General features: G+C 40.9%; 1 protein-coding gene across 1 annotated transcript; it reads right to left on the reverse strand.

Annotated features, from left to right (window-relative positions):
- Window positions 1-328: 328 nt before the first annotated feature.
- Window positions 329-27,493, reverse strand: LOC138265429 (fetuin-B-like). Its single transcript, XM_069213128.1, has 7 exons — window positions 27,198-27,493; window positions 21,564-21,671; window positions 17,898-17,985; window positions 17,434-17,597; window positions 14,420-14,527; window positions 6,372-6,467; window positions 329-1,053 (listed from the first exon to the last, which is right to left on the reverse strand). Exons 1-7 carry the CDS (start codon window positions 27,414-27,416, stop codon window positions 472-474), a joined length of 1,365 nt encoding a protein of 454 aa, XP_069069229.1. The 5' UTR covers window positions 27,417-27,493; the 3' UTR covers window positions 329-471.

Raw genomic sequence — 27,493 nt, forward strand, 5'->3', positions numbered from 1 at the left:
GCTGGCAGAGAATAAGGTGGTAATCAAAAGGGTGGTGCTGAGTTAAGCGCCACCCTGGCTGATTACAACCAGGACTGCTATCACCATGTCGGGATCATGGATCCTGGTGGAGACGGTGATTGGTTGGCCATCTGATCGCCAAACTTTTAATGTGGCGGTCCGGCCGCCACAGCTGCGCTGCCCGACCACCACCGCTGGTCTGGCGGTCTTGTGGCCACCAGCCTCGTATAAGGTCCTAAGACTGCTGTACCATCTGCAGTTATGAACAATACAATTCCTAATTGAAAGAAAATTAAAGAAAAATGAAATCTCTACAAAAATACAGAAGATAAAGAAATATTCTCCTTTACATCATTTTATTACTACTGACTATGTCAATATTGACCACAATAGCATGACATTGGAATCTGATTTTGCTTAACTGAAACTGTGTTTATGAAGGTTTTAAACCATATAAAGATTTTCCCTTTTCTATTGTTGGATTAGAGGTTGCTTAGGTACTGGAAATAAAGGCTCAATGAGTGGCAAGTCGTACTTTGGCTTTGCCGGGCATCCAGATGAATCTGAAGGGTCAATTGGAAACTTCTCTGGCACTGGTTCTGGAAATTCATCAATCATACATGGGGCAGCTTTGCCTTCTGAGCCAACAGGAGAAGATTCAGGAAGAACCACTGGAGGTGAGCGGTCATCAATGATTGGATCGGGGAAAAAATCTGTTGTATTCTCCATCTGATGGTATTTCACTGCTGAGACTGGTTTTCTAGGAGGTGGAAGGGTTTGATCTGGCAAAATGAACTCTTCAGATGAGCTCCCATGATGTTTTTGGTCAGGGTGATTTAGAATTTCAACAGGAGGAGGTCCGTGTCCATGCTTCTGCTCATGATCTTCCTTATTGTGGTGTTGGCCGTCTTCTGAATGAGTTTCATTTTGTCCATGAGGATGATGGTGGTGATGATGATGATGTCTGTGTCCTTTTCCATGGCCATGGTGGCCATGGCCATGACGACCTTTACCGTTGTGATCATGGTGTCTATGATGAGGATGGCCAGTTTTCTGTAATAAGATTACACAGAATATATTGACATTATTTGTGAGATATAATGCTTCCTTAGGAATGCCATTGCCATGCTTTTTTCAATGTTTCTTTGGTCAACAATGTGAAAATACAATGTATACATTCTGAACCTTAGTCAGCAGAACACCGAACAAGCTAATAAAAAAGGTACTTAACGATGTTCTCATCCTAGTGAGGCATTTTTATATGGAATGCAAAGCATTGAATCTATTGTAAGTGATCTAGCTGCTATTTGCTCAAATCCATTTGAAAAGTATTTCACTAAGAAAGGCAAAGTTCCTAGTCTATTTGATTCGAAGTTGGTAAAATATAAAGGGAGGACATCCATAGATAGCATTCAATGTTTAATGGAAACTGTTAACTTTAACTTCTTCAATTAACTATAGCATCACTCAAAATCATTTTTAGTAGTGCCTTATCAGCTGCAAATCTCATATATTCGTATTAAGTCAAGGGTTTATAGTCTTCTGCACATGTTTACTAAACACGTCACTTGCTTCATTGTTTTTTAATGATTAAATGCGCATAGACAGAATACTATAGTTTTTTTTTATTTATTTTTTTACATTAGTATTCAAACAAGTTCTCTGGACGCATTCCATTTTCTACAGAACAGATGAACGAGATACATATAAAGTAAATACTAACCCATTGGATAACAAACTACCCTGTCTAGGAGTGGTATCATCAATATTTTGAATATGAATTTTAATTTACTTTTGATTCACATTAAACAACACACATTTCCAAGATATATGTAGCTTTGCTGTGTCATCCTATCCTATTAAATGGCACTGTAGAATATCTCCTTCTAATATATTGAAGCAAAAAACTCAAAATTAAAACTTTGGGCTTAAGATTCCTTGCTTATGTTAACTTCAAATATGATACTACGATCTCATGAAAAATGCCCAGCACAAACTCATTGTAAATGAGACCCCATGGCCCCATGTACAAAATAGTGCAACTTTTGAGACGAAAAACACATTTTATGTAAGAAAGCGTGTCTATCGAAACTACATGATTTTGATAGAAACAGAAAAAGACGCTCGAAGACTTTTGCCTTGATTCAGATTTTTTTGCAGAGAAAATGCTTGACAATGGAATACCATTTCAGTGAGCATCATTTACGTATGGTCTGAATGCATCAGCAAAATGTTTATCAGCAGAGGCTAGCACACACTGGTGCCGTACACTCTGCTACAAAAAACCTGTGCTCTGGTTCCCAACAACCGCCCAAAGAAGATATTGACTTTGACAGAAAATGCTGGTCAGGATTAATTCAGTGCCACGTGCACCTCTAAAGAGTTGCGATGATTTCAAGAAGAGAGTAAAAAGCTTCTAGAGTGACAATCCCGAGTACAACTTGCCCACTTTCAGAAGGCCAGCTCATTTTTGTGGCTGAGGTCACCAGAGGAATTGCTCAAAACTCTGATGACTTTGTGCATAGAGGTTGGTGTGGAAGGAATGGAGACAAGAGAACGGGAACGGACAAGAACCAGTTGAAAGTTATATTTTAAATCTTTAGGTAGCTTTACCTACACTGGCTCTTGAATAACATTCAAAGAAACTAATCTTGTGAATTACTGACTACATCACTCCTGAAAATGAAAACAGAATTATAGGGATGATTCTACCCTCAATTCTGGCATTGTTGAACTATGGCTCATAATGTGCATCACAACACGATGGCATACGAGGTATTTGATAGAAACAGTATTTAAAGTCAATGACATGCACACAGCTTTCTGTGCTGATCTACATGTCCTCCACACACCCACATAATGTGCAATGCACCTACACTTCCTATTTATCCTGTACAACCAAATACTATGGTACCCAATGTTTGCTTTTAATCTTAACTTTGGGAAATGTTCAGTTGAATAGGTACACATAATTGGCTTGAGCGTTCTTGCACCCTTAGCATGATCACAATCATGCCTGGTAGATTAGGAGTATTGAAATGCCAGTAGCAATAGGTCATACAGTAATACTAGACTCCTTCTGATAATACCTGGAGATGTGCCTATTATTTTATCTGTGCAGTATGCCTCCATTACTTAGCATCAGCAACATTAATACTGATAACTTATGACACTTCATCTGCTGTGCTCATGGAATATGGTACAACAGGCTGCAGGGGTTGTTATATCAGAACCTTACATATCCGACACCAATAAGGGTCGAGTTCTTAACGGGGCATTGTCTTGCCAGCATTCCACATACAAATTGTTCTGCCTATTGCAGGTGAATGGAATCCTCATATACCTATGCATTCTGTAGGCACTTTCAATTTTTACTATTTAGAATAAACATAGGGTGTCACTGCACTGGAGAATAATGCGCATGTGGTTTCAGATGATGGCCCGGCTCCCAAGGAATGCATGCAGTACACCACCACATTCACCCCAAGATCCAAACAAAGTAACATATTTGCGAATTGTCCTTTGGCTCACTGGAACCAAAATGAACATTCTAGTGTTAAAAGGCATAAAGAACACAAAAGTACTCCTCCAGTGTTCCTCATTCCTAGGAACAGAGTTTCACCCCAGGAGGAAATCTGAGTAATATGTCCCTTATCTTTGATACTGAACTATCATTCAGCTCTTAGTTATATGAAGTTGTTGAATCATTAATGTCCAGTTATCCATAGTCCTTACAGAATCACCACAGCTCCAAGCAAATCACCAGGTGTAGCTGATCACATATGTTTTGGTGTGAACTGACTATTGAAACATTGTCTACCCAGGCCTAGCCAGAGATCCCATGAACAGATTTCAAATGCAGAATTAGACACTCAGGCTACCTTTGCACTAGAAGACAGAGAGTTATGTTAATACCTCATGAAACAACAATCCACTAGCTCCAAGCTGAAACCATGATCAGATTTAAAGTTGTATTCCTCTTGCACAGGCTAATTACAAGGACATAGATTCCAGAAATAAGTTGGCTCCTCACTGCACAACACTTAGGGGCCTGCGATGAACCAGTACAAGGATAATCTATTGGCGACAATTCAACTGACAAAGAGATTGGAGCATACCTCAGTGACCTCGGGCTCTAGAATATCCTCGAGGCAGTCAGACTTGCGATTTTTGAGGAAACTGCTGAAGAACACACTCTTCAAGCAAACCTGATTGAGAGGTCGGACTGCAAGACTTGCTACAGAGTAACACTAACGTGTAAAACATTTTTCAGTCCATAGTGTGCTGTATGAGCAGGCGAACAATGTTTTGCATCACTATCCTCCCTGCTAACTAACCTTCCTAGAACTGTTGTGAGACATGAAAAAGCTGAGCTGACAGTGTTGTAGTCTTACCTGTCCATATTAATGCTATCAAAATAGGAATCAACATTGCAATACGCAATTATTTGATCAACAGAGCACTCTAAGGAGAATTTAGATTTATAATGTAGACAACATCTTTTAAAATCAACTGAGAATTCTGCTACACATCAATGACATCTGAATACAATGCTAGGACATGGGTTCAAGCTCCAATGGGACAAATTTCATTAAGTTCAAACTTTTGCAGATGGGGATGACATCCATCTTGTGTCTGGATATTACTACAAACAGAAACAGGACCACACACACAAGAATGCATAGTCACACGGATTAGCGTGCACACACACTAGCAACGTGGACTAATTTTTCGCAGCTCTAACTCTGGTCTTGTGCTGTTATGATGAGCCAAGGTATGTACCACACATTTTAATTGCGACATTAAATATTTGATCTAGTTATACCTTGTGATTCTCTTTATGTAAGATGTCTATTGGCTATATGCCTCTTCATTTACGTGTCTGAAAATCTTTCTTCCCTCTATTGTCTCTTCTCTGACCATTCATTCTCATAGGCTAAACCGTGTTATATGCACCATCTTTCTTGGTATAATCACTTCAACATACCTTTTGCCATTTTGGTCTCTTCTGTGCTGTTTTTTCAGTATTTTTGTCTACACATGTTATACAACATTTTTCTGTTAGGGAACCCGTTGATTATGTTCCTCAAAATCCCACTGATTGACTGGACTTTGCTTTGAATGTTTGTAATGATTGAGTTTAGTTATAGCAACCCAGCACATAATCAGAAATTGCGTATTGTACTCTAGGTCAGGGTAGAAAGTGATTCTTTATTGATTATTTTCCTCAGAGTACACTCTCAGGACAGCCAACACTTGTTTGAATCAGGAAAGTTGCCCTATAAGCTTTCTCAAGGGACCAAAAAGTATTTGAAGGTGATAATAATGTACAAACAATCTGAAAAGATTATTTTGGTCACCGATAATCGTCAGTTCAGTCAATAGACTTGCTTCTGACCCTTTCATCACAAAAATGTAGGTTAATTGGATGGACTGCAATGCTCATTTCCATCATCATCTACTCTCCATGTATTCTGCAACCCAAATTCATGACTTTGTTGCTATTTCAGTTGAATTGTGTAGCAACACTGGCTTAGGGCTTGCGATCAACTACAAAACTGGATACTTTCAATATATTGAAGGGACATACCCTTCCATATGTTTTATAAATGTTTTAAAGGACATAGTACCAGTCATTGTGACATCCTGCTGGTCACCACATCTCCTGCGAATAGGTTTTATTCACTAAGAACCCTTATTGTATCACCTCAAAGTTACCAATACAGCTCACCACCGTGGGGGCCACACTAACACCTTCTATGTTTATGACTTTTAAATACAAATATGAAAACAGGTTGTGTGATACTGGCCATCAACCCATCCACTATTTTCTTTTCTTCATTTTAGGAGCTTTCATGTAGAGGAGAGTCCTAGGCCTTGGTAAGATCCAAGTAGGTTATTTCCATCAATCCTTCCTGCTCTAACTACTAAACCAAACGCTCAGTTGTTGTTTAGACTGACTGAAATAATTTCATCTAGGTCGGACCTGCTCTGCTGCCTTGAATAAAGGGACTTGTTTCATTACCGTCACCACTCTTCAATAGACCAGGGTTATAGTTTTCACCATAAATCCTATTTAGACATTTAGCAGGTAGGAAACACCTGCCCTTCCCAGATCTTCCTGCAAAAAACTGCCAGTGGACAATATGTGAATAGTTAGCATCCTGGGGTGTACTCCATTTGTCACCAATATCTTATCTTCCTTAGGATGGCTATGACCGGCCTAGTACCAGTTGAGTCTGAAAATGAACCCTATTCAAACAATGGGTGAGTTGAGAAAGATTGCTATGGGGTGTTTGCATTCATGCATGTGATGCTGTCTTTTGAACATTTACAAATCTGAGACTGTACATTTAAATATTATACTTCACCTTGGGATCATAGATGTCACAGTTAACAGACACTGTAGGCGGCCCATCAGGCATTTCAGTCCCTTCAGATATACTTCCCTTGCAAAAACCCACATGCTGTTCAGTAAAGAAAACACATTATGATTCATACTTGTTACTACATTCTACCATATTGCATCATCACATCAATATATCCATTTAATGTGCATTTCTTCTGTTTTGAAGATTACTGGGTGTTCCAGTTGTGCCTTTTGTCATTGCTGATGCAAACAGTGCAAACAGTGTGCATATGTTTAGAGTGGAGGCCATTCTTGGGAAGTCTTGGCTAGTGAAAATTATAGTACTAAATTTTGTGAGCTGGAAGGAAGTACTGTAACAATACGCAAGTACGTAACACAGTTTTGGAAATCATTGCCCCCATAATAAAACAAAGCAAATAAGACTGGGGAGGTTCACATCTGACACCCAAGTAACTCCATGTGGCGGCCCACACGGATCACTAACCTCACTGCTCTTCAACGAATGTTTATGCCCTATAGCAGTTGTATAGCAGAATATTTACGAAGAAATATTGTATGACAAAAATATGGCAAAAAGATTATGGGCCTGATTACGACCTTGGCAGAGGGGTTTACTCCGTCCCAAATGTGACAGATATCCAGTCCGCTGTGTTATTAGTTCCATAGGATATAATGGAACGTGTAATACGGCGGGCGGGATATCCGTCACATTTGGGAACGAGAAATCCCCTCCACCAAGGTGGTAATCAGTCCCTACATCCTCAATCTTTGAGACAAATATTGTCCCATTGGGTGTATATTCCCTGCTATTTATTCCAATGGGATGAGCTTTAGGGCGTTCGGTTTTAATGTCAAAGGATATTCTGAAGCTGTGTTTCAGCTGATTTTATTGAGAAATGCAGTATACCTTTCCAATGCTATGCCAATGGAAGGAAGATCATGATTCCCCTAGACAAAAATGTTGATAACAGGATTGGTATCACTATACCTTTTCCATATGTGCAGGAAAGGTTGAGGAAAAGTAACTTATGCCTCAGAGATTCAAAACCGGAAATTCTCCACTTTGCAAACTCAGCCCAAGACCCCTTTTTATTACAATGTGCTCTGCCCTATATCCTTGCATTCATCCCCAGAAATGTAGATCTCATCTTGACCACGAATTCGTGTTTATTCAGGAAATGAATGCAGTGACCCAGAGTGCACACCTCAGCATACTATGTTTCTATTTCATATATTCTATGAATTGACTCTTAGGAGAGCAACGTTCTCTGTTTTGCTTGTATTCTGCTTTAAACAGTAACCCTTAATAAAGGTGAGGCACATATGCCTTGGTATTTTTCATTTATTAATTCACAACTCCACTTCAATCACATTCCTTACTGCTTGGCCTAAATGTATAAACGGAAGAATGGCGATGGGGTACATAATTATTCAGGTGGGAAAGTTCAAGATTTTAAACTTTGATGATGTTACATTGTGCGGTATCCTTAAGTTAGGGTTTTGTGCTGCTTTAGGGATTGAAGGAGGACCTTGTTTCAAGCATTAGGACCAAATGATGGAATGGACAAAATTCTGCTGTCTCTCTCAATATATGTGGTACTTCTCCTTAGATTATATTTTTTCAAAACACTTACAATTGTTTTTCAAAGAAGTAAAACAAAAGTTTATGTGTTAACTAATTAAAGGAAGTAGCAGGAAATCAAAAATGTCCTTGCCTCTAGGTCAGTTTCACTGTCTGATCAAGATGTCTCCATTGACAGCCAGGGAGCACAGTACACAGTGGGTGCTGGGAGTGGGTGTGGAGGAGGAAAACTCTAAGGTGCACTCTAAGTGGGCAGGCGCCCTGTCATTTGTTCAGGCAAGACAGTAGGTCACAGAAGGAGATCAAAAGTCTAAACCAGCTTTGTCAATGCGTCAGGCCTGGATGGATTCCAGACTGTCAGCTACCCAAGAGCCTTTGAAGTACATGATGTGTTTGGTGTAGTGGATAATGAGAAATTTCCTAGCTATCGAGAAGGAAAGTTTAAATTCTATTAAGGACACGGCGGCGAGGATGATGCATATCTTTCTTGACTTTTTATTAAACAGCCAGTTAAAAGTTCAACAGTAACTCAAAACTACAACACCCATGAAGCCATCATCTCCATGGTAACCAGTGTCTAATCCTTCCTTCTCCGACAGTCTGTATATATATCCTCCGTTGGCCCCATCCTTCCTGTTTCTTCACTGCTCGACGTCAGTTAAGTCTCTTTGCCCTTACTGCCTTTGAGCTGTTCATTTACTTTTGCATAATTTCTGTGTTTACTCTTCTTAGATGTCACCGCGCGCAGTAGGCTTTTTTAGCCCAAGCGCAGATTCAATTTGCAGTGACGTGTCGGGTCCACCAGAGGGCGCTCTCCTGCACTACTCTGGCAATCCGGAGCACTTTTCCTTAACAATTCGAGGAGCGGTGAGCACTCAATCACTATCAGTATAGCGCGACAGGGGTTTTGAGCTTGAGGCTCATTTTTAACCCCTCCAACCCCAGTGAATCACCGCGCTTGCGGTAAGGTCGGCTCCAGGCTAGGGAGCATAGCGCGGCTTCAAAAAGCGTGCGCAGCAGCCGTTGGGCTTTGTTTTGACAGGACCGCGGGAGGGCTACCCTTCATATTGTTACAAGGCGTTCTCCTGTCTATTGCCTGCCCACTGTGTCACCTCTACAATGCAGTCCATGCAGGACCACGATTTTTTTCTCCAACCTGTCCCCAGGGGAGGGCCCTTCACAGCGCACCCTACCTCCTAAGGTGGATGTTTTACTCTCACAGGCCATAGCCAAGGCCCTGGCCCCCCTGAAGGAAAGTGTTGCCAAATTATCTGAACAGGTTTCTAAGGGGACAGGCATGTTTGGGGGGATGTGTGGTGGAGAATAGCACGATAAACCTTTTATCAAGAAGTCACTTGATATAAATGAACTGCACATGACATCTGGGTCATTGTGTGTGTTAAAATTTCTGTTAGACCTGGCACCCTGGGCTTGGTTTCCACTAGCCATTTTACTTTCTGACCTCCTGTTTTGGTGACTTCATTTTTGCTGGCTTTAGGATTCTGGGCTTTTTACCACTGTTGGCCAATGCATGTGCTATTGCCCTAAAACATGGTAACATTGGACTATCCACAATTGGCATATTTGATTTACTTGTAAGCCCATAGTAAAGGGCACTACATGTGCCCTGGGCCTGTAAAATGAATGCTACTAGTGGGTCTGCAGCACTGTTTGTGCCACCCACTTCAATAGTCCTTTAAACAGGACTCAGGCCTGCCATTGCACAGCCTCTGTGTGCAGCTTTAAGCTGCTATGTCGACCTTGCAAGTTAACCCACTTGCCAGGTCTTAACCTTCCTTTTTAATACACACAAGTCACGCCTAAGGTAGGCCCTGAACAACCCCAAGGGCAGGGCCAAGTGTATTTAAAAAGCTGGACATATACTTTAAAGTTTTACATGTCCAGGTAGTGAAAAACTCTTACATTCATTTTTCACTACTGCAAGGCCTATCTGTCCCATGGGTTAACATTGGGATTACCGTATTACATTTTATACATTTAATTTCCATTTGGAACAATAGATTTTGAGTTTGGTGTCTCTGGACTCACAATTTAAAATCACAACTTACAGTCAAGTCAGATTTCAAGTTTTAAGTCTGAAAATGCAATTTTTAGAAAGCTGGTATTTTATTACTTTAATTATTCTGTGCCTTCTGCCTGTCCCTGAATACATGTCTGGGGTAGGTGACACCTGGGCTTTGTGCATTCCCTCTAGACAGTCACACACAAAGAGTGCTGAGATATGTCTTTCACATCCTGATGGGCCATCACCAGGTTGACGGGTCTTCCTGAGGTAGATAGGAGGGAGGGGCTGACTCTTTCATCTGAATAGGGCTGTGCCCGTCCCCCCACCAGGAGCTGCATAACCCCCTGTAGTGTGTCTGCAGCCAGGGAAGGAAGGGCAGGGAGTATGTGCACTTCAAAGCTCTCCCTTTAAAGCCTCCCCCACTTCAAAGGCATGACTGGATATAAGTACTGGACTCTAAACCCCATCAAATCAACACACTTCTGGACCTGTGGACATTCTACCAGAATGAAGGACTGCTGTGCTGTTGAAAGAACAGTCACTCTGCTGGACTCTGCTGGACTTACCGGACTCCTGCTTTGCTGTACCTGCCCTGTTGCCTGCTGCACTCCTTTCCTGGTAGTGAGAAGGACTGTACCTGACTATCTACATCCCCAGAACCAAGTGACTCCAAGGGCTTGCTGGCATGTCCCCTGTTCTGCAGTCTCAGGGTCATCAAAGACTGCCTACAACTCTCCAACAGCACCTGGACTTTGCCACCTATGAGTCCTGCCATGTGGTGCCAATCCAATCCTAGGCCTTTGGAAGAGGGTTCTGCAGCTGTGTTCTGAGGAACTCGATGCAGTGCTGGCACTGCACCAATTGGAACTGCTGCATCTCCCTTGGACACTGATGCATCACCGCTGCCACTGAGAATGAGGACTTTGCATTACCAATTGCACAGCTAAGGATCGACGTATCGCCATCAGCCCCCATGCATCTCTTTGACATCACTATCTGCATGGCTCGACAATGACACATCACCTTTATCATAAAGGGTTCGATGCCGCACCTTGAGGACATCACATCATCACATCAATGACTGCATGGCTCGCTGTCGACTCATCCCTTGACTGCATGGATTGGAACCAATGTATTGCCTTTGCATCGGCCCTCTTGCTCCCCACATCGGATCTCCGACATCGACACATTTCTCCTTTCAAAGAACTGTTTCAGCAGGACAAGGTTGGTCCCTGTAGTCAGCCCACGCTCCAACGCTGCCAGCCTGAAATTTTGGATTTCACCCGGTCTAGCACAACCAGATAGCCTCAGTTGGTGCTTTAAACTTTTAAGCATTTTGTTTGTAGATATTCTTTAAAATTTAATATCTCAACTCCTACTAATTGGATTTTTGTCAGTTTGGTATTTTTTTCATTAAATAAAGATTCATTTTTCTAACTTGGTGTGGATTATTATTGTGTGGTGTGTTCACAGTTTTTACTGCATTAAGTGTTGCACAAATACTTTACACATTGCCTCTTAAGTTGAGTCTGTCTGCTCTGTGCCAAGTTACCAGAGGATGAGCACAGGTTAATTTAAGGTGTGTATCTGACTTACCCTGACTAGAGTGTTGGTCCCTACGTTGACAGGGTGCATACCTCTGCCAACTAGGCCCCATTTCTTACAATTTCCTTTTATAAAGTCAGTGTTCCTAAACAGCCCCGCAACATTCATCTTATGTGGGTTAATGTGGCGACAGAAGTCAAGAAGAGCAGCAGGGTATTCTTATTGCATTCTAGGAGTCCTTTTGTTAAAGAATATAGGCTGCACTACCAAAGATTAACAGAATAGTTAAGGTTATTGCTAATCAAGTTTAATGGTATTTGAAATGTAAATCAAGTGTTCATTGAGTACCACAGGCAGGTATTAATTTTCTTCAGAATGGGTTCTGTTAGTAGGTTGTTTTACTTCATCATTGAGACCAAGAGTAAGGCACTGAACATTGCTTACAGAGTTTTTTAAATAAGCAGAGTTCATAACTCACAATTTAAGCATTGTTTCATTTTTACCATACAGTATTAAGTACAAGAATTAGGACTTTAAGTATGAGCTGACGGCAGCCGGAATCACAGTTTGAAATCCTAAGGGAAACATTCAGGAGTTGAACTAGAAATACTAATAAAGGCTTGTTATTTTCCAAAATCCTATAATCCTAATTTATTTCCCAGTCTCCAGTGGCCCTGGGTAGAAGTAGATCCAGAGCAGGGAAAAGATGATTTAATTTTTGTTATCTCCATGCTGTCCATTTCGACCCACCCATGTATTCCCATGTTTTCCCAATTGACTAAAATTGATTGAGAATGTTGCTTGCCCTTCCAATGTGGTTTTAGGAAGAAATAGGGAATGATCCAGACTACTCTGTGGTCGTGGTTTCAAACTTCTTGGAGAATTAATTTATATTTTAGGGGAATGTCTATGTAGTAATAGATAGTTTGGTCAATGTGGGGGGTGGCTACATTTTGTGCTCACTGCAGCTGCTGGAGCTTGATGAATTTACTTCCCTCCGTTGTTGGAGTGCATCATAGGTGGACAAGTCCACTCTGGACCATAAATATGTGAAATTGGTTTGTTGGTCTCAGAAAGTTTTATGCCCATTTGAGTACTGCTGCACCCCATCCCAAATCCTGTTAATTCAGCAAATTCTCAAAAAAGAACAGTCAATTTTGCCTCATTGAGACGTTGAGGCATGCTGGACTTAGTAGAACAGTCACCTTTGGTTACACACTCTTGTGAAGGAGTCTTTCCAGTCTTCAGTTTCTAAAGTTATGAAAGTAGGACAAATGTAGGTGGTCACTTGTTACTTGCAAGGGGAATGTAAAGAAAATGTGCAGAACAACACTGAGGACGGTTTATAGCTTCACTGTCCTCAATACCCAATTGTAATGTCATGAATTGCGAATGCTGATTTGTATACCAGACTGTTTTCATATATGACCTCCTCACACTAACTTCGCACCTGCTCTGACATTACAATAAAATTAACAATAGAAAATGGAGTTCTCCTAAACCAATGCTATGACAACCAGGTGCCTGAATTCCAGACAGGCAGCTTTAAAATAGATCCTATCTCCTGCAAAGAGTCAGCAAAAACCCATCTGGCAGTGGATATGTGTTCTTTTTATAAGATCGCAGACTTTGGGAGTGACAGTATGTGGCACTGTGTGCATGTTTGTGGATGAAGGAGGCTAAAAAACATGATATGAGAGATTATAAATGTAAATGCTTACACTTGTTGCATCAGTAGCTAAAACAGTCCTATGATTCAGTGATTGTAAGGACATGATTGTTTTGAGTAATTTTAAAGCAACACCTTCTAGCAACTGCTCTGGTCTGAGGAGTATGGTCACATTATTATCCACTAGAAAACGTAAATTACTCTTCTGAGTGGGGTCTATGAGGGACTGGGTGGATAAATGGCAGACAATACTCCAAGAGACCCACAAGACACTGCCAACAGTAGTGTGAGTGCTATAAATGCAATTGTCTGTCAGTCTACTTGGTCTCCCTCATTTAGACATTAAAATAATTTAGTTTTTTCTACGGACAAATTCCATTGCAATGGCTTGCATCAAGATTGGATCAAACTGTGACTATGAAGCAGTATTTGCAAAGCTTCGTATTTAGCTATAACCAATCACAGCTCATAGAGAAGACACAAGTCTTGATGTAATCCTGCTCGTATAGATTGATGATAGTCTATGCAACACAAGCAAACAAAAGCTGTATCGACTGCCGATGAGGTTGCAAGCGTAAGCTCAAAAAGCTCACTCCTTTGTTACATGGGCCCTAGGTCTTGCTGTCCTGTTAATATTAATGCCAGTTGGTGAACAGGCTGAGCAATTATCCCCCTCTCTTCTAGCTTGCCACCACCCCATTGTGTTAGATAGAGCATTATCATAGCTTAACATGATACTTTTTATCTGAATACTTTTGTGCAAGTTAAAACCCAATGAAGGTTCATCAGGTCCAGCTGTACCAGATCATGTTAACTAGTAGCACCAACCAGTTATAATGGAGCTCCACAGACAACCCTTTTGACTTGTTGTAGTCAGCACTATATATGGATACTACAGCATGCCCTGCACTTGTGAAGTTTTGGTGTACACCCCGTCTTCACATTAGTGGGGTGGGGTGGGGTGGTAGTAGATGGGTTAACGTGTTGACTAGTTATGGGTATCATGCTAGCATTCACTCCTTTAATTTTTAACAGCTGATTTGTGACAGGACAGCTATATTTTGCAGCTATATTTTGCTACCTCACGAGTATCTCAAAAAAGATATAGAAGTGAAAGGTTCGAAAAAGGATCACTCCATTTTATGAAACCTTCCTGAAGGTCCACCATATATCCTTAAAAGGTAACAGAAAAAAGTAGTAGTAAGGTAATATAAATCATGTACTTACAGCATGCTCATCGTCCAGGAACTGACAGTGGGAAACATCTGTTTCTAACCTTGAGCAGTTGGTCTCCTGGATAGTGAATTCTACAAAGTATGCCGCTTTAAAAACCCACTGAAAGCAAAGCAATGCATGTTTCAGTGGTAAGCAAATAATAACCAAAATGCTGCAAGTGTCCTCATTTACAAAAGTATAAATACATTGCACTTTCAGATGATGCATACTTCTTTAAGCAAATAATCCCCCCCAAAATATGATATATTCACTGATGCTACCTGTATGTACTGACACTACAGCTTCTATAGCAAAGGGATATTTTTTATTTCCATGATGATATCTACTTAAATTGCCCATGATCAACTTCACAGTCCTCTAGCTACCCAAACTGAGGACTCTGAACATGATTGCTAACTGTCTAGGCAACTGGTATATTTGTGCCTGGGGTTTGGTGAATTTCAAAAATAAGGCCACTTGTCTACCATTATTGACATGAACCCCAAACTACAGACAGCTAATGCAACTTGCCTGCAAACTTGGTACTTCATTATTACTCCACTTCTTCAAACAATAAGGAAGCGAATCTAAAAATATATTTTAGGTTTGATTGGTCCTTTAAGTAACAGCTTTAGTAAAAGCCTCTTAATAAAAATGTAATCGATTGAATCAGAGTCCAGAACCTAAAAATTGTACTCAATCAATTGGTTAAAAACCATCTAGAGAAACCTATGTATACCACGCAACATATTTAGTAAGTGTAAATGAAGTTAACAAATAATTTAGAAAGAGGTATCTATCATGGTATTCGCAGCAAAGACCTCAGAGAACACTTCCAACTTTTTATGTGTGAATGGTATGCTCTGAAAACTGAATTCTTGTTCTAATGTTAAATTTAGGACCACTGCACATATGGCAGATAGACATTCACTTAACATTTTGAGGAAAGAAAATTGTAAATTCCCATGTCAAAAGTTTTGGAAGTAATTTAAATTTGGTGAAAATCTGCACACCTTGATTAAAAAATTATGGAGTACCTGACTTCTATGGAAAAATATGGGCGGCATTTGTTTGATGAGATATCAAATGTAACCCATCCAATTTCATTTTTGATTCTGAAAGCATAAATGAGGGCACAACAATCAAAGGGACTCAAAGGATTTCTATCCCACCCACAGAAACAAAAGGGCTCTGAAAAACATTGAACTGAAATAATTGGAGGTGAGTTTCTTTGAAAATAATTCAGTGGTTGTAACACTGAAGGTGATGTGTTAATAACTCTGCACTATATGGAATGTTTTGGTCCGATTACTGCTTTTTTAGGTTTTCTTGACTTAAAGTCTCCAAGTGAGCTTACCTACACATTGAAGCCAGGCAATAATTGGAGCAAGGGCTCTGTGGTTCTTGATTTGAAGTTAGGTTAAAACTTCAAACAATTTGTTCAGGATGCAGAATTGTCCTGCAAGCTTTTACTGCCCACTGAGCAAAGGTACTATTGTAAGAGTTGTTTTTGATTGCTAGATTAAGACGTATAAGGTATGTATTGAACCAGTGACTCTTAACCTGTGGTCTGAGGAATTTATGAATCAAGCAAAATATTTAATGATTTGTGTATTTGATGAATGATTGTTTCCGTATTTTAGTGTATTAATCAGGGGTAAAAATCATCAAAACTGCTTAGGACACAGTCCCCAGATTCCAATAATGACCCAGTTGGGTGCCCCAAATTCCAATAATGATTCACTCGGAGTATCCGGATTCAAAAAGGTTAAGAACCACTGCATTAAACTAATATTTTTACTATTTGGATAGAAATCATATGCACTCAAACTTTAAAACTGTATCAATGACTTAAAAGAGAAATGGTTGACTATTTTATATGACTCTTAACACCCTCATTTTTCCACAGACAACCAGTACAAATGAAAAATTTACTTTTACTCAATTAAATTGTATACCATATATCTACTGTGGAAGATTAAAAAGATTGTTTGGTCTTGCTAGGATTCTAATGTATGATCTTTGTGAGGCACATGGATACCCACAATAAAACTCAACTCACTGAGTTATGTTTTGCCCTGTAACATCTGCTATGAAAGAAATGGGGTGCAGATTATTTAAATTGCTGATTTTACTGATATGTGTTGGTTGTTCCGCCCTAATGTAAATACAGATCTTTAAATTTGAACCTCAATACACATATGTAAAATGTAGGCTGCATTTAAAGTTTTTTTAAATCATTCATTTGAAGTTTCTTCACTGCTGGGAGCGTAGATGCATTGTATTCGACCATTTCCTAATTATGTTGTGTGATTACCAAGCAAGACTGACCAATCAAATTAGTTGAACCCAATACTTAATTTGTGCTTGTTGTTTACGGTGCAGAGCACCGGCACTTATTTTTGAGGGCTAGCACTTATTTTTCTGCCTCAAGCATTTACTGCAAGCAAAAGACGCATATGGGAAATGAAAAAGGGTCACAATGGGAGAAAGCAGAAAGATGCCAGAGTGAGCTGAAGAGGCAGGCAGTGTCTTTAAATGGATTGAAGAGGCCCGAGATGGCTTCAGGATTACGCTGCCTTAGTATTCCGTGTTCGAACATTTAATTGCAGCAGCCGCCTGTTTAAGAGGAGGGCTTTGGGCACCAACACATTTTTATTTACAAATTAAGCACTGGTTGAACCCCACATGAAGCAGAACAATTGCATCAAAGCCACTAGGCCACCACCCCCTCTGACTAGACACCAAGCAATCTCTGATGAGCTTTTCCCTCATCACTGAAGTGAAATATGTGCCCGTACACATAGCCAGCAAGGGTCCCATCCAGGCAAATCCACATAAGAAAGACTCAAAAGAAACAGAAAATATGACAGAAAATAAAGTACTTTTGAAGTCTATGAAAAGAGAGAACAGGGGAATTGGTCGAGCTAAAGTTCCAAAACCACAAGCATTACATGGTGGCCTCCATTCCTAGAGTATCCTTCTAAGTGCTTGTCGAGTCTCGCCAGGAGATTTGTTATGATTACCTGCATAGCTGCCCTTTCTATGTAATCAATTTTGAAGTAGTTGGTGTTGTTACTTTCGTTGTTGTATGTTGTAACCATTGATTCAGCTTTTGTCTTATAACTATCTGTATCTCTGGTGAAAACTGGACAGTCTGGGCACATGCGGGAAATTAACTCCCGGGGAACTGTGAAAGAAAAAAACAATAATGAAATCTATTTATAGACTACAATTTTGCATAATATTTTATGCCCTGCTGCCCAGGCTGCTATCTACATTACATGCCTTTTACATATCTGGATCATGCTACAATAATATAAGTTCAAATTCAATTTTGTCATTTTTGTTAGATTGCAGTTCACACGCTTAAGCTCAAAATAACCCATGGAAGTATATGGTACACCATATTATTGAATGCATATTAATGACATACATGTTCTATTACATAGATTTACATGGTATCCTGAAATAAGAAACAACACTGTACCTGAACTGAGGACACAGCTGTAACTGAACAGTCGGGCTTTTCTCCAAAGTAAACTTGTATAATAGACTGCTTTGCACCGACCAAACACCTGGAGGAAAAGATATGGAATGGTTATAACCAGAGACAAGTGCAATTCTAATGTGACTCTCTAGCTGCCATGGTCCCATATGTTTTGGTGGTATGCCACATTAAGTCATCAAAGTATTCATTAATGTGAGTCTTCAAGCTCATAGAAATGAAGTTGTTGGACCATGTATCTGACAGAATTTCTCCAGTAATTTACCAACAGTAATATTTTTTGGGTAGGTCCCAAGTCTTGAGCAGCACATCTCAACTAGCTTAAATCTTTTGCAATGAAATGTTCCCACCAATCCTGCACGGGGAACAGGGTGTACCACATACATGTTTGGCAAACAATTTGCTGCCTTTTGGCACAGTTCCCATTAAAAACATATTTATGTTTCTTGTTGGAAAGTGGATTATTGGTAAGGGCAGGTAAGTACCTACACTTAGCAATAGGCCACTACTCCCCACTATGCTCAGTTAGGTCTCAATAAATTAACCCCAGCTCAACCCTTGGCAGCTTGGCCACGAGCAATGAGCCTTAATTTAGGAGACAATGCGTGTAAAGCATTCAAGTATCGCAAAACAGTAATTAAATAAAACACAGGAAACAGCTTAAAAATCTAAAACCAATTTATAAAAATAGGAACTATTTGTATCCTTACTTTGACATCAAAATGAATAGAATCAAATAAGGGGAACCAGAGATATTATTTTTCAGAGGATTAGGGTCTCATCATGAGGCTGGCGGTCTTATGACTGCCAGCCTGGTGTTGGCGGTTGGACCGCCGCAGACAGGGCGGTCCGACTGCCCCATTATGACCGTGGTAGAGCCACCACGGACCAAACGCAACACCACCAGGCTGCCGCCAGCCTGCATCTGGCGGTCCCGGCGGTTGTAATCCGCCAGGGCAGCGCTGCCCTGGGGATTACGAGTCCCCATCCACCAGCGTTTCCATGGTGGTTAACACTGCCATGGAAAGACTGGTGGAATGGGGGTTGTTGGGGGCCCCTGGGGCCCCTGCACGGCCCATGCACTTGGCTATTTTACCTCACCACGGCTTATAAAACTATTTTTATAAGTTCCCTAGGTGGCACATAAGGCACACCTTAGAGGTGATTTATATGTAAAAATAAGGTAGTAAGTAAAATAAGGTAGTTTAAAACTTTGGGATTACTTTTTATTCCAAAGTCGAATTTGCATATAACTTTAGTTTAAAAGAAGCCAGCATGGCAGGCCTGCCTTTAAAATGACACTGGGCACCTCAGCAATGCGCCTATGGGTGCACTACCTATGTTGGGGTCCCTAAATCTACATGCCCTGCCATATACTAGCGACTTATAGGTAGGTTGATACTGACAATTATAATTAGCCTAATTTGCATATCCACTTTACATAGAGCACTGGCCCTGGGACTGGTAAGCAGTACACGGGGCACAGCCAAGAATCAGTAACCACCAGTCTCTGTCCAAACGGTTTGGGGTGACCAGGGCAAAAATGAGGACTTTCCTACATTTCTGCATACTGCCAACCATTAGAAAAGTGGGTTGCACTTCTCCAGCTATTCAAAGGGTTTAGAATGTGGGCTCTAAATGTAATTTGTGTCAGCACTCCAAGCACCCTGACCTGAGCTGATAAAAATTCAAAATACTTCCTTCCTTCTGCAGTCTCTCCCTTCTCTCCTGCTTTCACTGAAGAGACATTAGAGCAGGATCATTTCCAGCTGCCACTGGGACCTGAAGGAAGTCGGGGACATATGCAAAATCCGGCTGCTTCTGAGTTTCCCTGGTAGTGGGGGAGAGAGAAGGGATACTTGGGGGCAACAAGGAAGCAATACATCCCAGACTGTACATTCTCAATGGGCTGCTGAGTAATCATCAGCAACCCTAGGAACTATGAACAGCTTTTGTAAGTTATACAGTAAATGTAGTGTGGGTAATTGTTCTTCACCCATGAAAGGGACCCTACAATGTGGAAACCATAGATTTGGTGACGGGTAATTCTCGCACAATAATGCCTATAGATTTCTCACTTAGTACTTCTAATTCTTTGGTTGAATAATCATATCAAGAGTAATATAATATCAAGCACAAGGTTTTAGTTGAATAATAGCATGTCCTTTGTTTCTTGATGCATGCACTACATAAATCAACTGTTGTCATGTTGTGCAATATTTTAAGCAAATATTGGTATACATCTAGTTGAGAAATGAATGTGTGATGTTATTTTTGTGGTAACAGAATCACCAACCAACACGTTCTACATTTAAAATCAATATATATAATTAATTTACATTTTTATTTAACAAAATATATTTTAACATAGGGAGATCCTTGGAGGGTGTTATAGTAGCAGTGGTTGGATATGTATGGTGCTGGCCTTATTACTGCTCATTTTTGGCTGTAGTAACTTACACTTTTGAAAGGAGAACAAGAAGGACTTACACTCTCAAATTTGGCTCTACCCGCTATTACAAGAGGTGGAGAAATGTAAGTCACGCAAGTCTATACTTTTGAATAACATTACACCTGGAAATGGAGAATGCCCAAAAGTAGTGAAGTTACTCAAAAGTGTAAGTCACCTTTGTGAATAGCCCTGATTGTGCACATTGTGTGTTGATCAATAGTATGAGTGTGTTTCGTGTTTGTGTGTGTGCGTGTGTGTTTTGTGTGTTTGTGTGTATGTGTGTGTGCATGTGTGTGTGTTTTTGTGTTAAGGATGGTGGAATATGCAGTGATGTGGCAAGATGGAATGCAAAGTCCATCATGGTTGGTGACCTCTATAACTAGAGATGATGAAAACTAATAATAACTAGATTCTGGCATCCAAAAATACAAATTCCCAAAAGCATGTATGGAATGCAGTACTACAGGAGTTCTCTTTTACAAAAAGGTGACGGTGGGACTTTTGTGACTGGGCCCCAACACCCTACTCCTAATAGTAGAAAGTGTATGGAAGTCATAGTTATTTCCATTTGCCCTAATAGTATACATATTTTTATGGAACAGTCCTGTTTTATTTCCATCCTATTCCCATTTTACATGTTTTGTGACCAATTCACAAAGGAATGTAAGTGTACGAAAAAAAATACTAAAAGAGTGCGACTTTATAAACACCAAAATTACTTTGTGAATAGCCTCCTAGTGTTTTGGGAGAGAATCAATCATCTTTGCATTTTCTTTTCTAGCCTTTGCAATGCAGGCGTTGTGGATATATACTGAGGTAGGCAAATGACTTGCAAAAAGTTAGGAGTTGAGTACATGACAAAGTGTGCTCTGGTACAATGTCATGATGGCAGCGAGCACTGATGTAAGTGGCTGATGACGTACACCGTCATGTGGAAGGCGGTAACTCCCAGCAGAATGTACTATGTTTGCAAGACGGCATTCTCGAATATGCTGATCAGATGGTGATGGTTGTTGTTGGAGCTAGGATAGGTACTTGTGTGTCTGTTTTTTTATAGTGTCATGTCTGCCTTCTATATGGAGGATACATAAAAGCAGTTTCATAATTTAAACCTCTCCACAAAATGCATATTTCAAACACACTTTAGGTGATGTGTACATTCTGAGCATAAATCTGTCTGCTGCAACAGTACTTGCCGTTCGATGAATGGGCCTGATGTGACAATCTTTAAAGGGCTTTCCACTTAGGACATGGCAATCTGTTTCCAGGACATCAATTGTTAGGAAATAGACATCCCGAACACCCTAGAAAAGGGATACAAATGTAATTCACACAGTGAGTGTTCAAGCTGATGAAATACCTGATCAAATGTTTAATATTTACTAAAAAACTACACTTCCAACCACATAGAGCACTTTTCACGAAAACACTCACTTATACATGTATCCATTGCAATGTGTGGCAAGTGTAGCAGTATCTGATGTGCAACGTTCGCTATCCCGGTTTGCACTACGCTACAGAACGACTGGAATCTTAAAAATCTGACATATAGATGAAAAGTTAAAATGTCATATATGTATAAGCATTCACTATAGTACAGCAGGTTGGTCAAAAGGGAGGGGTATGGGGGGGCTCTGTGACCTGGGCACGCACCCTTAAATCCTTACGCTGCTGCCACATAACACATTTATATAATAACAAAGCGGGATTAGCTGTTTTGTTTATATTTCGGCAGCTAACGTGGTCACCCCACTAGCTGGTGCAAGATACTGGAGATGCTCTTTCAGGGAACATTGGGAAGAAAAGGTCACTCTATGCCGCTTGCTTTGGGTGCAAAAGGCATAGAGTGCTATATTTAAGGCAATTAGAGTTCCTAGCCATTCAGTAGAGCCTCTCAAACGATCTTGCCAACTGTACTGACATAAAAGTCTAAACCAGTGGTTCCCAACCTGTGGTCCGGGGACCCCTGGGGGGCGTGAAGCCTCCTCAGGGGGTCCGCAGTGGCTTAAAAAATGTAATAATATTAACAGATTAGGTCCCCAGCTTTCAGTATTAACTCAAGGGGGGGGGGGGGGCAGATTCCAATAATGATTCAGTGGGGGTCCCTGGGTTCCAGTACTGATAAAGTGGGGGTCCACAGAAGTCAAAAGGTTGGGGGCTTTCTTTCAGTGGGAAGCACAGGAAAAAGTGCCCTCCCCTCCCCCCTTGTGCTTTCTCTTCATCCCAACTCCCGTGAGCAGGGCCTAGATCTTTTTCTAATCAAACGAAGGTTCGGGGTCTCCCTACAGTTGTTTTAATGTCTGGGATGCACAAAAGCTTCTGAAGGACACCTTCTTGTTATGTTTTTACAACTAATTTTAATGCTCAAAAAACATATACACACATCTACTGTCCTCACATCCTTTTCATGGATGGCCACGCCTGTGACTGCTAAATATTTTGTAAAGGTTTGGCTAATAGAATCTCTGAAATAATACATTTGTTTATGTTGAGAGTGCAACACAGGTTTAGGTATGGCAGCCATTTTGGGGAGGGACGAGCTCACAATCAAAACATTAACATTAGTTTTATTGTATATATGGTCTGGATTTACTACAATTGCCAGAGGATAACCTTTTATTTTTCTGTGTGTCTCGTGAATACCTTAAACCTCCATTTAGAAAACTTTGAAGTTGCCTTTCTGTACCAGGTAGAAGTGCTTGGCAACACACATCTGCTAGTTGTCTCTTCCTCCTTCAAGTTGCTTTCTGTGTACATTTGGTAAGTTAGTTATTTAACAGTTGCAGATAGGCCAGTCTGCACCAAAATGTGTCAGTGAGTTTTGCATATAGCAGTAAATGGCAAAGAACATGTCACAAGAAAATTTGCAACACTCAAAGAATTAGTAAAGTAGAGAGAGAAACCAGAAACATAGTTTCAAAAAAGAATTGACTACTACTTATATTGAGGAGACATTCATTACAGTGAAACTAAAGATGTCTTGATGAACTGCTAGCAGAACAGACACGAGTTCTGGGCTTTTCTGAAGGAGACGAAGGTAGGTAATGTTCTCTAGTGCATCCACAGAGAGTTTCGAAGAGTCGTGGACATTCCTGAGAAGGAGTATCTCATAGGACTGCTTGTGTCGAAATCTGCATATTTGAGCAGGAGACAGCCAATACTCCATAGGCCTTTCGGGCCTCCTGGCTCTGCCAACATATTTTACCAGGTAGGGAAGTGTTTTCATACACTGGCTTTGTATGCCTAGCAACATATTCCATGCTCCATGCTTCCTCAGGCAGTCAATGTAAATCTTGCTGGACAGGAGGGTCTATTATTGCGGGGGCAGAAGTTTGGGCTTGGTGAAATCAATGGTTGCCTTGCTCCTCAAGACATTAATGACAATTTCAGCAAGAAGTGTGAATGCCTGCAGCACCCCTGTTCCACCCGTGGCAAAAGTAAGAGCCAGCAGTTGTCAAACACCAAAACCATGCTGAGGTAGGGACAGAGTGGGAATTTTGTAGTAGATTGGACATTAGCCTACGATCAATGACATATAGGCAAGTGGATGCCACTGTAACCTTTTACCAGTCCCCAGCCATGATTTCCCTTCAGACATATCAGCCTAAGCCAAGAGTAAACTTCAATTGTGCCTTATTTTTAATTTGTGTTCATGCTTTCTATTTGTTACTCTTGGTATGTTCTATTCTCTGAAACCAGGGGGCACAGGAAACTACTTAAAAGATACAGGAGTGTAAGAGACATGCCGTGAACAAAGTAGACATTGACAACTTTCATTACAAAATTTCATCTGCTGCCAGATACCAATAACATTAAGAAGGCATGATGAAACTACTTATTAAGCTCCTTTGCCATTAAGGCACATACAAAACTTTAATTAAACAAGCATTAGCAAGTTCAATAGGTCCATCTATCGTGTGATGATGCCTGCAAACAACCGTTTTACATTTCTGTGTTTGCATGCATTAGCACACTAAATTCAGACCTACAGGTTATGCTGATGCTTGTGCAAAGAGCTAGATGTCTGCGCTGCTGCTTGAACGTCAAGATTTCATGGAACTTTAGCATACTGATCTCTGAACTAGTAGAAAAGGGTGCGAGATTTAAATTCCGCTAGCATTTATTTCTGAATATGTTATATGAAGATGAATCTTAAATTTTTATAGATCCGCCAAACATCTTGACAATATTATGTATTTATGTATTTTGGTTAATATGCCTTAAAAGTTACAATTGTACCAGAAATCTCTCTCAAAAACCTTGGTAGGTGCATCCAAAAAATTCAATACAGGCCTCAAATCGGTTAAATAAGTAATATCAATGTAAAATATCTATTATATTTTCATGACAATCCTGACATTGTAGTTACTTCATCCAAAGAAAGCACACATTACAACTCTGTGACTGGGTAGATTTGTAAATACAGTTGTGAGTCTAAAAGCAAAGGGTTATGGTTTAAGTATCTTTAGAAGTAGGATATGTCAAAAATGTTACCTGGATTAGTACAATTAGAGTGCTCAAAAGGGGTAATCTGTGCTGCATATCAGTGAATGTTTTGGAAGCTTTGCACATTGTGGCAGAAGTTGATTGCATGAACATCCTGTTGTGCGAAGAAGTTTGTGCTAATTAAACTCATCGATGCTTTAAGTGGACAATGGGAAAACATTAAGAGATTCAGGTGTGGTTTCTGGGCCCCACTGAAATTTCCATTATGCTGGCCTAGGCTCATGTAATTTTGTGAATTTTGATTTACTCTTGCTACTTGAAATTCCTGAAATTATACATGTTTGCCACAAGACACAAAAAAGCCATATTTGCAACAAAATTGCAGTGCAGGAGAAAAAGGAACAAGACGAATAACTAGAAAGTGAGCTGCTTTTCTTTCCAGCACTTGTGGTTTTTTTGTGCTTTCCTAAACGGGAAATACATCCTGGCATCCAAAATGGATTTGAGGGCGCATTTCATGCTAAAATATAATGTCACGTGTCAATTTTGCATTTCGTGTAATGTTTGAGTAATTTTGTGTGCTTACACAAAAGCAATTTTCATGCACCCCCAGCTAAATTATTGACTAACATTTGTAATACAACATCATATTTACCAATAGATCACAATTTGTGTTTTATGCGGCCTCAAGAGAAAATCTGCTGCTGCAAGTGACTCCTGGGATTAGGATTATAGATGTTCGAATAGTTTTGCCATGGGACGATCCCGAAATTAGTAACATTCACAAATGGTTATAATGCCTACCCATATGAAGTACATTTGTAAATCAGCCCCTAAAATGGAAGGTGTAGTGCAGTAGCGGCTCGAGGCGCGTGGTGGGGGCAGGGCAGCGCGCGGGGGGAGGGGTGGTGAAGAAGAGTTAATAAATGTAAAAAAAAACTTACCTGAAAGCCCCGCTGCCGCCGGTGCCACCTCGTGCTCCTCTTGCCTTTGCCGCATGCACAGGCTCCTGCGGCCAATCTGAATGCTGCTGTCATGCTGCTGCCTGCATGACAGCAGGGTTCGGATTGGTCGGAGTGTCCAGCCAGGCACTGCGTGGCCGGGTTCGACAGAGGTTAGTGCGCATGTATGTTTGGCCGGCCTGAGATGGCCGGCCAAACATACATGCGCACTGAGCGCTCCCCCTATGTGCTCGTCATGGCCCGTGGCCGTGCCCCTCCTACACTGCAACAGTAATAAACATAGTTTATTCTAGTTGTAGTGTAGAAGTTTGGCAGCTGCTGGCGCCCAAACGGAGGAGCCGCCCCTGGTGCAGTGGGACAAGTGCCCTCAAATAATGGAAATGTTTGTGGCAATGTAGGACAAGGGGCTTAGCCACATGGAAAATGATAAGTGATAAAACTAGGACACAAAATAAAGGCGTTTTGCACATTTCACTGACTAAGGCTGCGCTATTGATAATCCGGTGTTGCGTGGTTGGGGTTGACAGGCATACATCTGGGAAACAAGAATAGTGTCTTCAACAGATAGCTCCTGCCAGTTATTAAAGCGCTGAATGTCCGCAATGCAATGCAGATCGCTGCCACAAACGCACGATTTAGAGTTTGTCAGCATTTTTTGTGAATCGGCCAGTTTCCTCACAGGTGAATGATGAAATGTAGGACATTTTGAAACAGGAAACGTTGCAATCGCCCAAGAAAATAAACTGAGAGGGACGGAGTTTAACAAGAGCCCGGTAATACGCAAGGTCTAGGTAGCAGCGCTCTCTCTCATAAAGATGGCAGATGAAATGAATCTAAAGGCGAGTTGTCAGCCTCTCAACATACTGAGTGTGATAACAAGGGTACACTGGGGAGTGTGGCTGCAGTCTCTTATCAGCAGCAGTTCAAGAAATATATTCCCACAATAAGAAATTATGAAGTATAAATGGATGGTAACGTGACAAACCGATTTTTCTTAGTTTTTTGCATACATTGCTACCTCCTTTTCTAAATATATCAACAATAAATAATAGTAAAAGAGCACTCTGTGTCATTAACAGTGCTTAATTTGTAAATAAAAACGTGCTGGTGTCCAAAGCCCTCCTTGGGGCAGCGTAATCCTGAAACCATCTCGGGCCTCTTTAATCCATTTACAGCCACTCCCTACCCCTTCAGCTGACTCTGGCAGCTTTCTGCTTTCTCACTTTGTGACGCTTTTTCCCTTTTCTCTTCCTCCGCCGTTCCCAAATGTGCCTTTTGCTCACATCAAATGCTTGAGGCAGAAGAATAAGTCCCGGCCCTCAAAAATAAGTGCCGGTGCTCAGCACCGGAACCAGCAAGCACAAATTAAGCACTGGTCATTAAGCTTTCCGAGGTACAATGCGTGCAACGGGAACCACTTACATCTGACTGGAGGTGGGCGTCGACCACGCGGTACAGGCTGAGGATGAAGCCATCATCTCGGTCTTTGTTTATCTCATCAAGGGCCAAGGCCGCTTGACGCTCGGTGGCGTTGCAGTCTTGGGATATCACCACAGGGGGGCGGTTTTCGGGGACCACGATGAGGTAGGCATTGACAAGGGACAGCAGCGCGAGACACAGGACTGCAGTCAGCTGCTTCATGTTCACGCTCCTCCCCCTTCTGAGCTGCGATTGGGTTTAGACGAACTTTAATTACAAGCACATAATAAAAGTCCAGT

This window comes from Pleurodeles waltl, chromosome 11 (genome assembly GCF_031143425.1).
Source record: "Pleurodeles waltl isolate 20211129_DDA chromosome 11, aPleWal1.hap1.20221129, whole genome shotgun sequence".
Taxonomy (NCBI): domain Eukaryota; kingdom Metazoa; phylum Chordata; class Amphibia; order Caudata; family Salamandridae; genus Pleurodeles; species Pleurodeles waltl.

Excerpts from the sequence above, each read along its gene's own strand:
- LOC138265429 (XM_069213128.1), bottom strand. The coding sequence starts at position 27,416 with ATGAAGCAGCTGACTGCAGTCCTGTGTCTCGCGCTGCTGTCCCTTGTC. Across the intron at positions 17,598-17,897 it reads CAGCTGTGTCCTCAGTTCAG|TTCCCCGGGAGTTAATTTCC; the intron begins GTACAGTGTTGT and ends TTTCTTTCACAG. Across the intron at positions 1,054-6,371 it reads GTGACATCTATGATCCCAAG|AAAACTGGCCATCCTCATCA; the intron begins GTGAAGTATAAT and ends ATCTTATTACAG.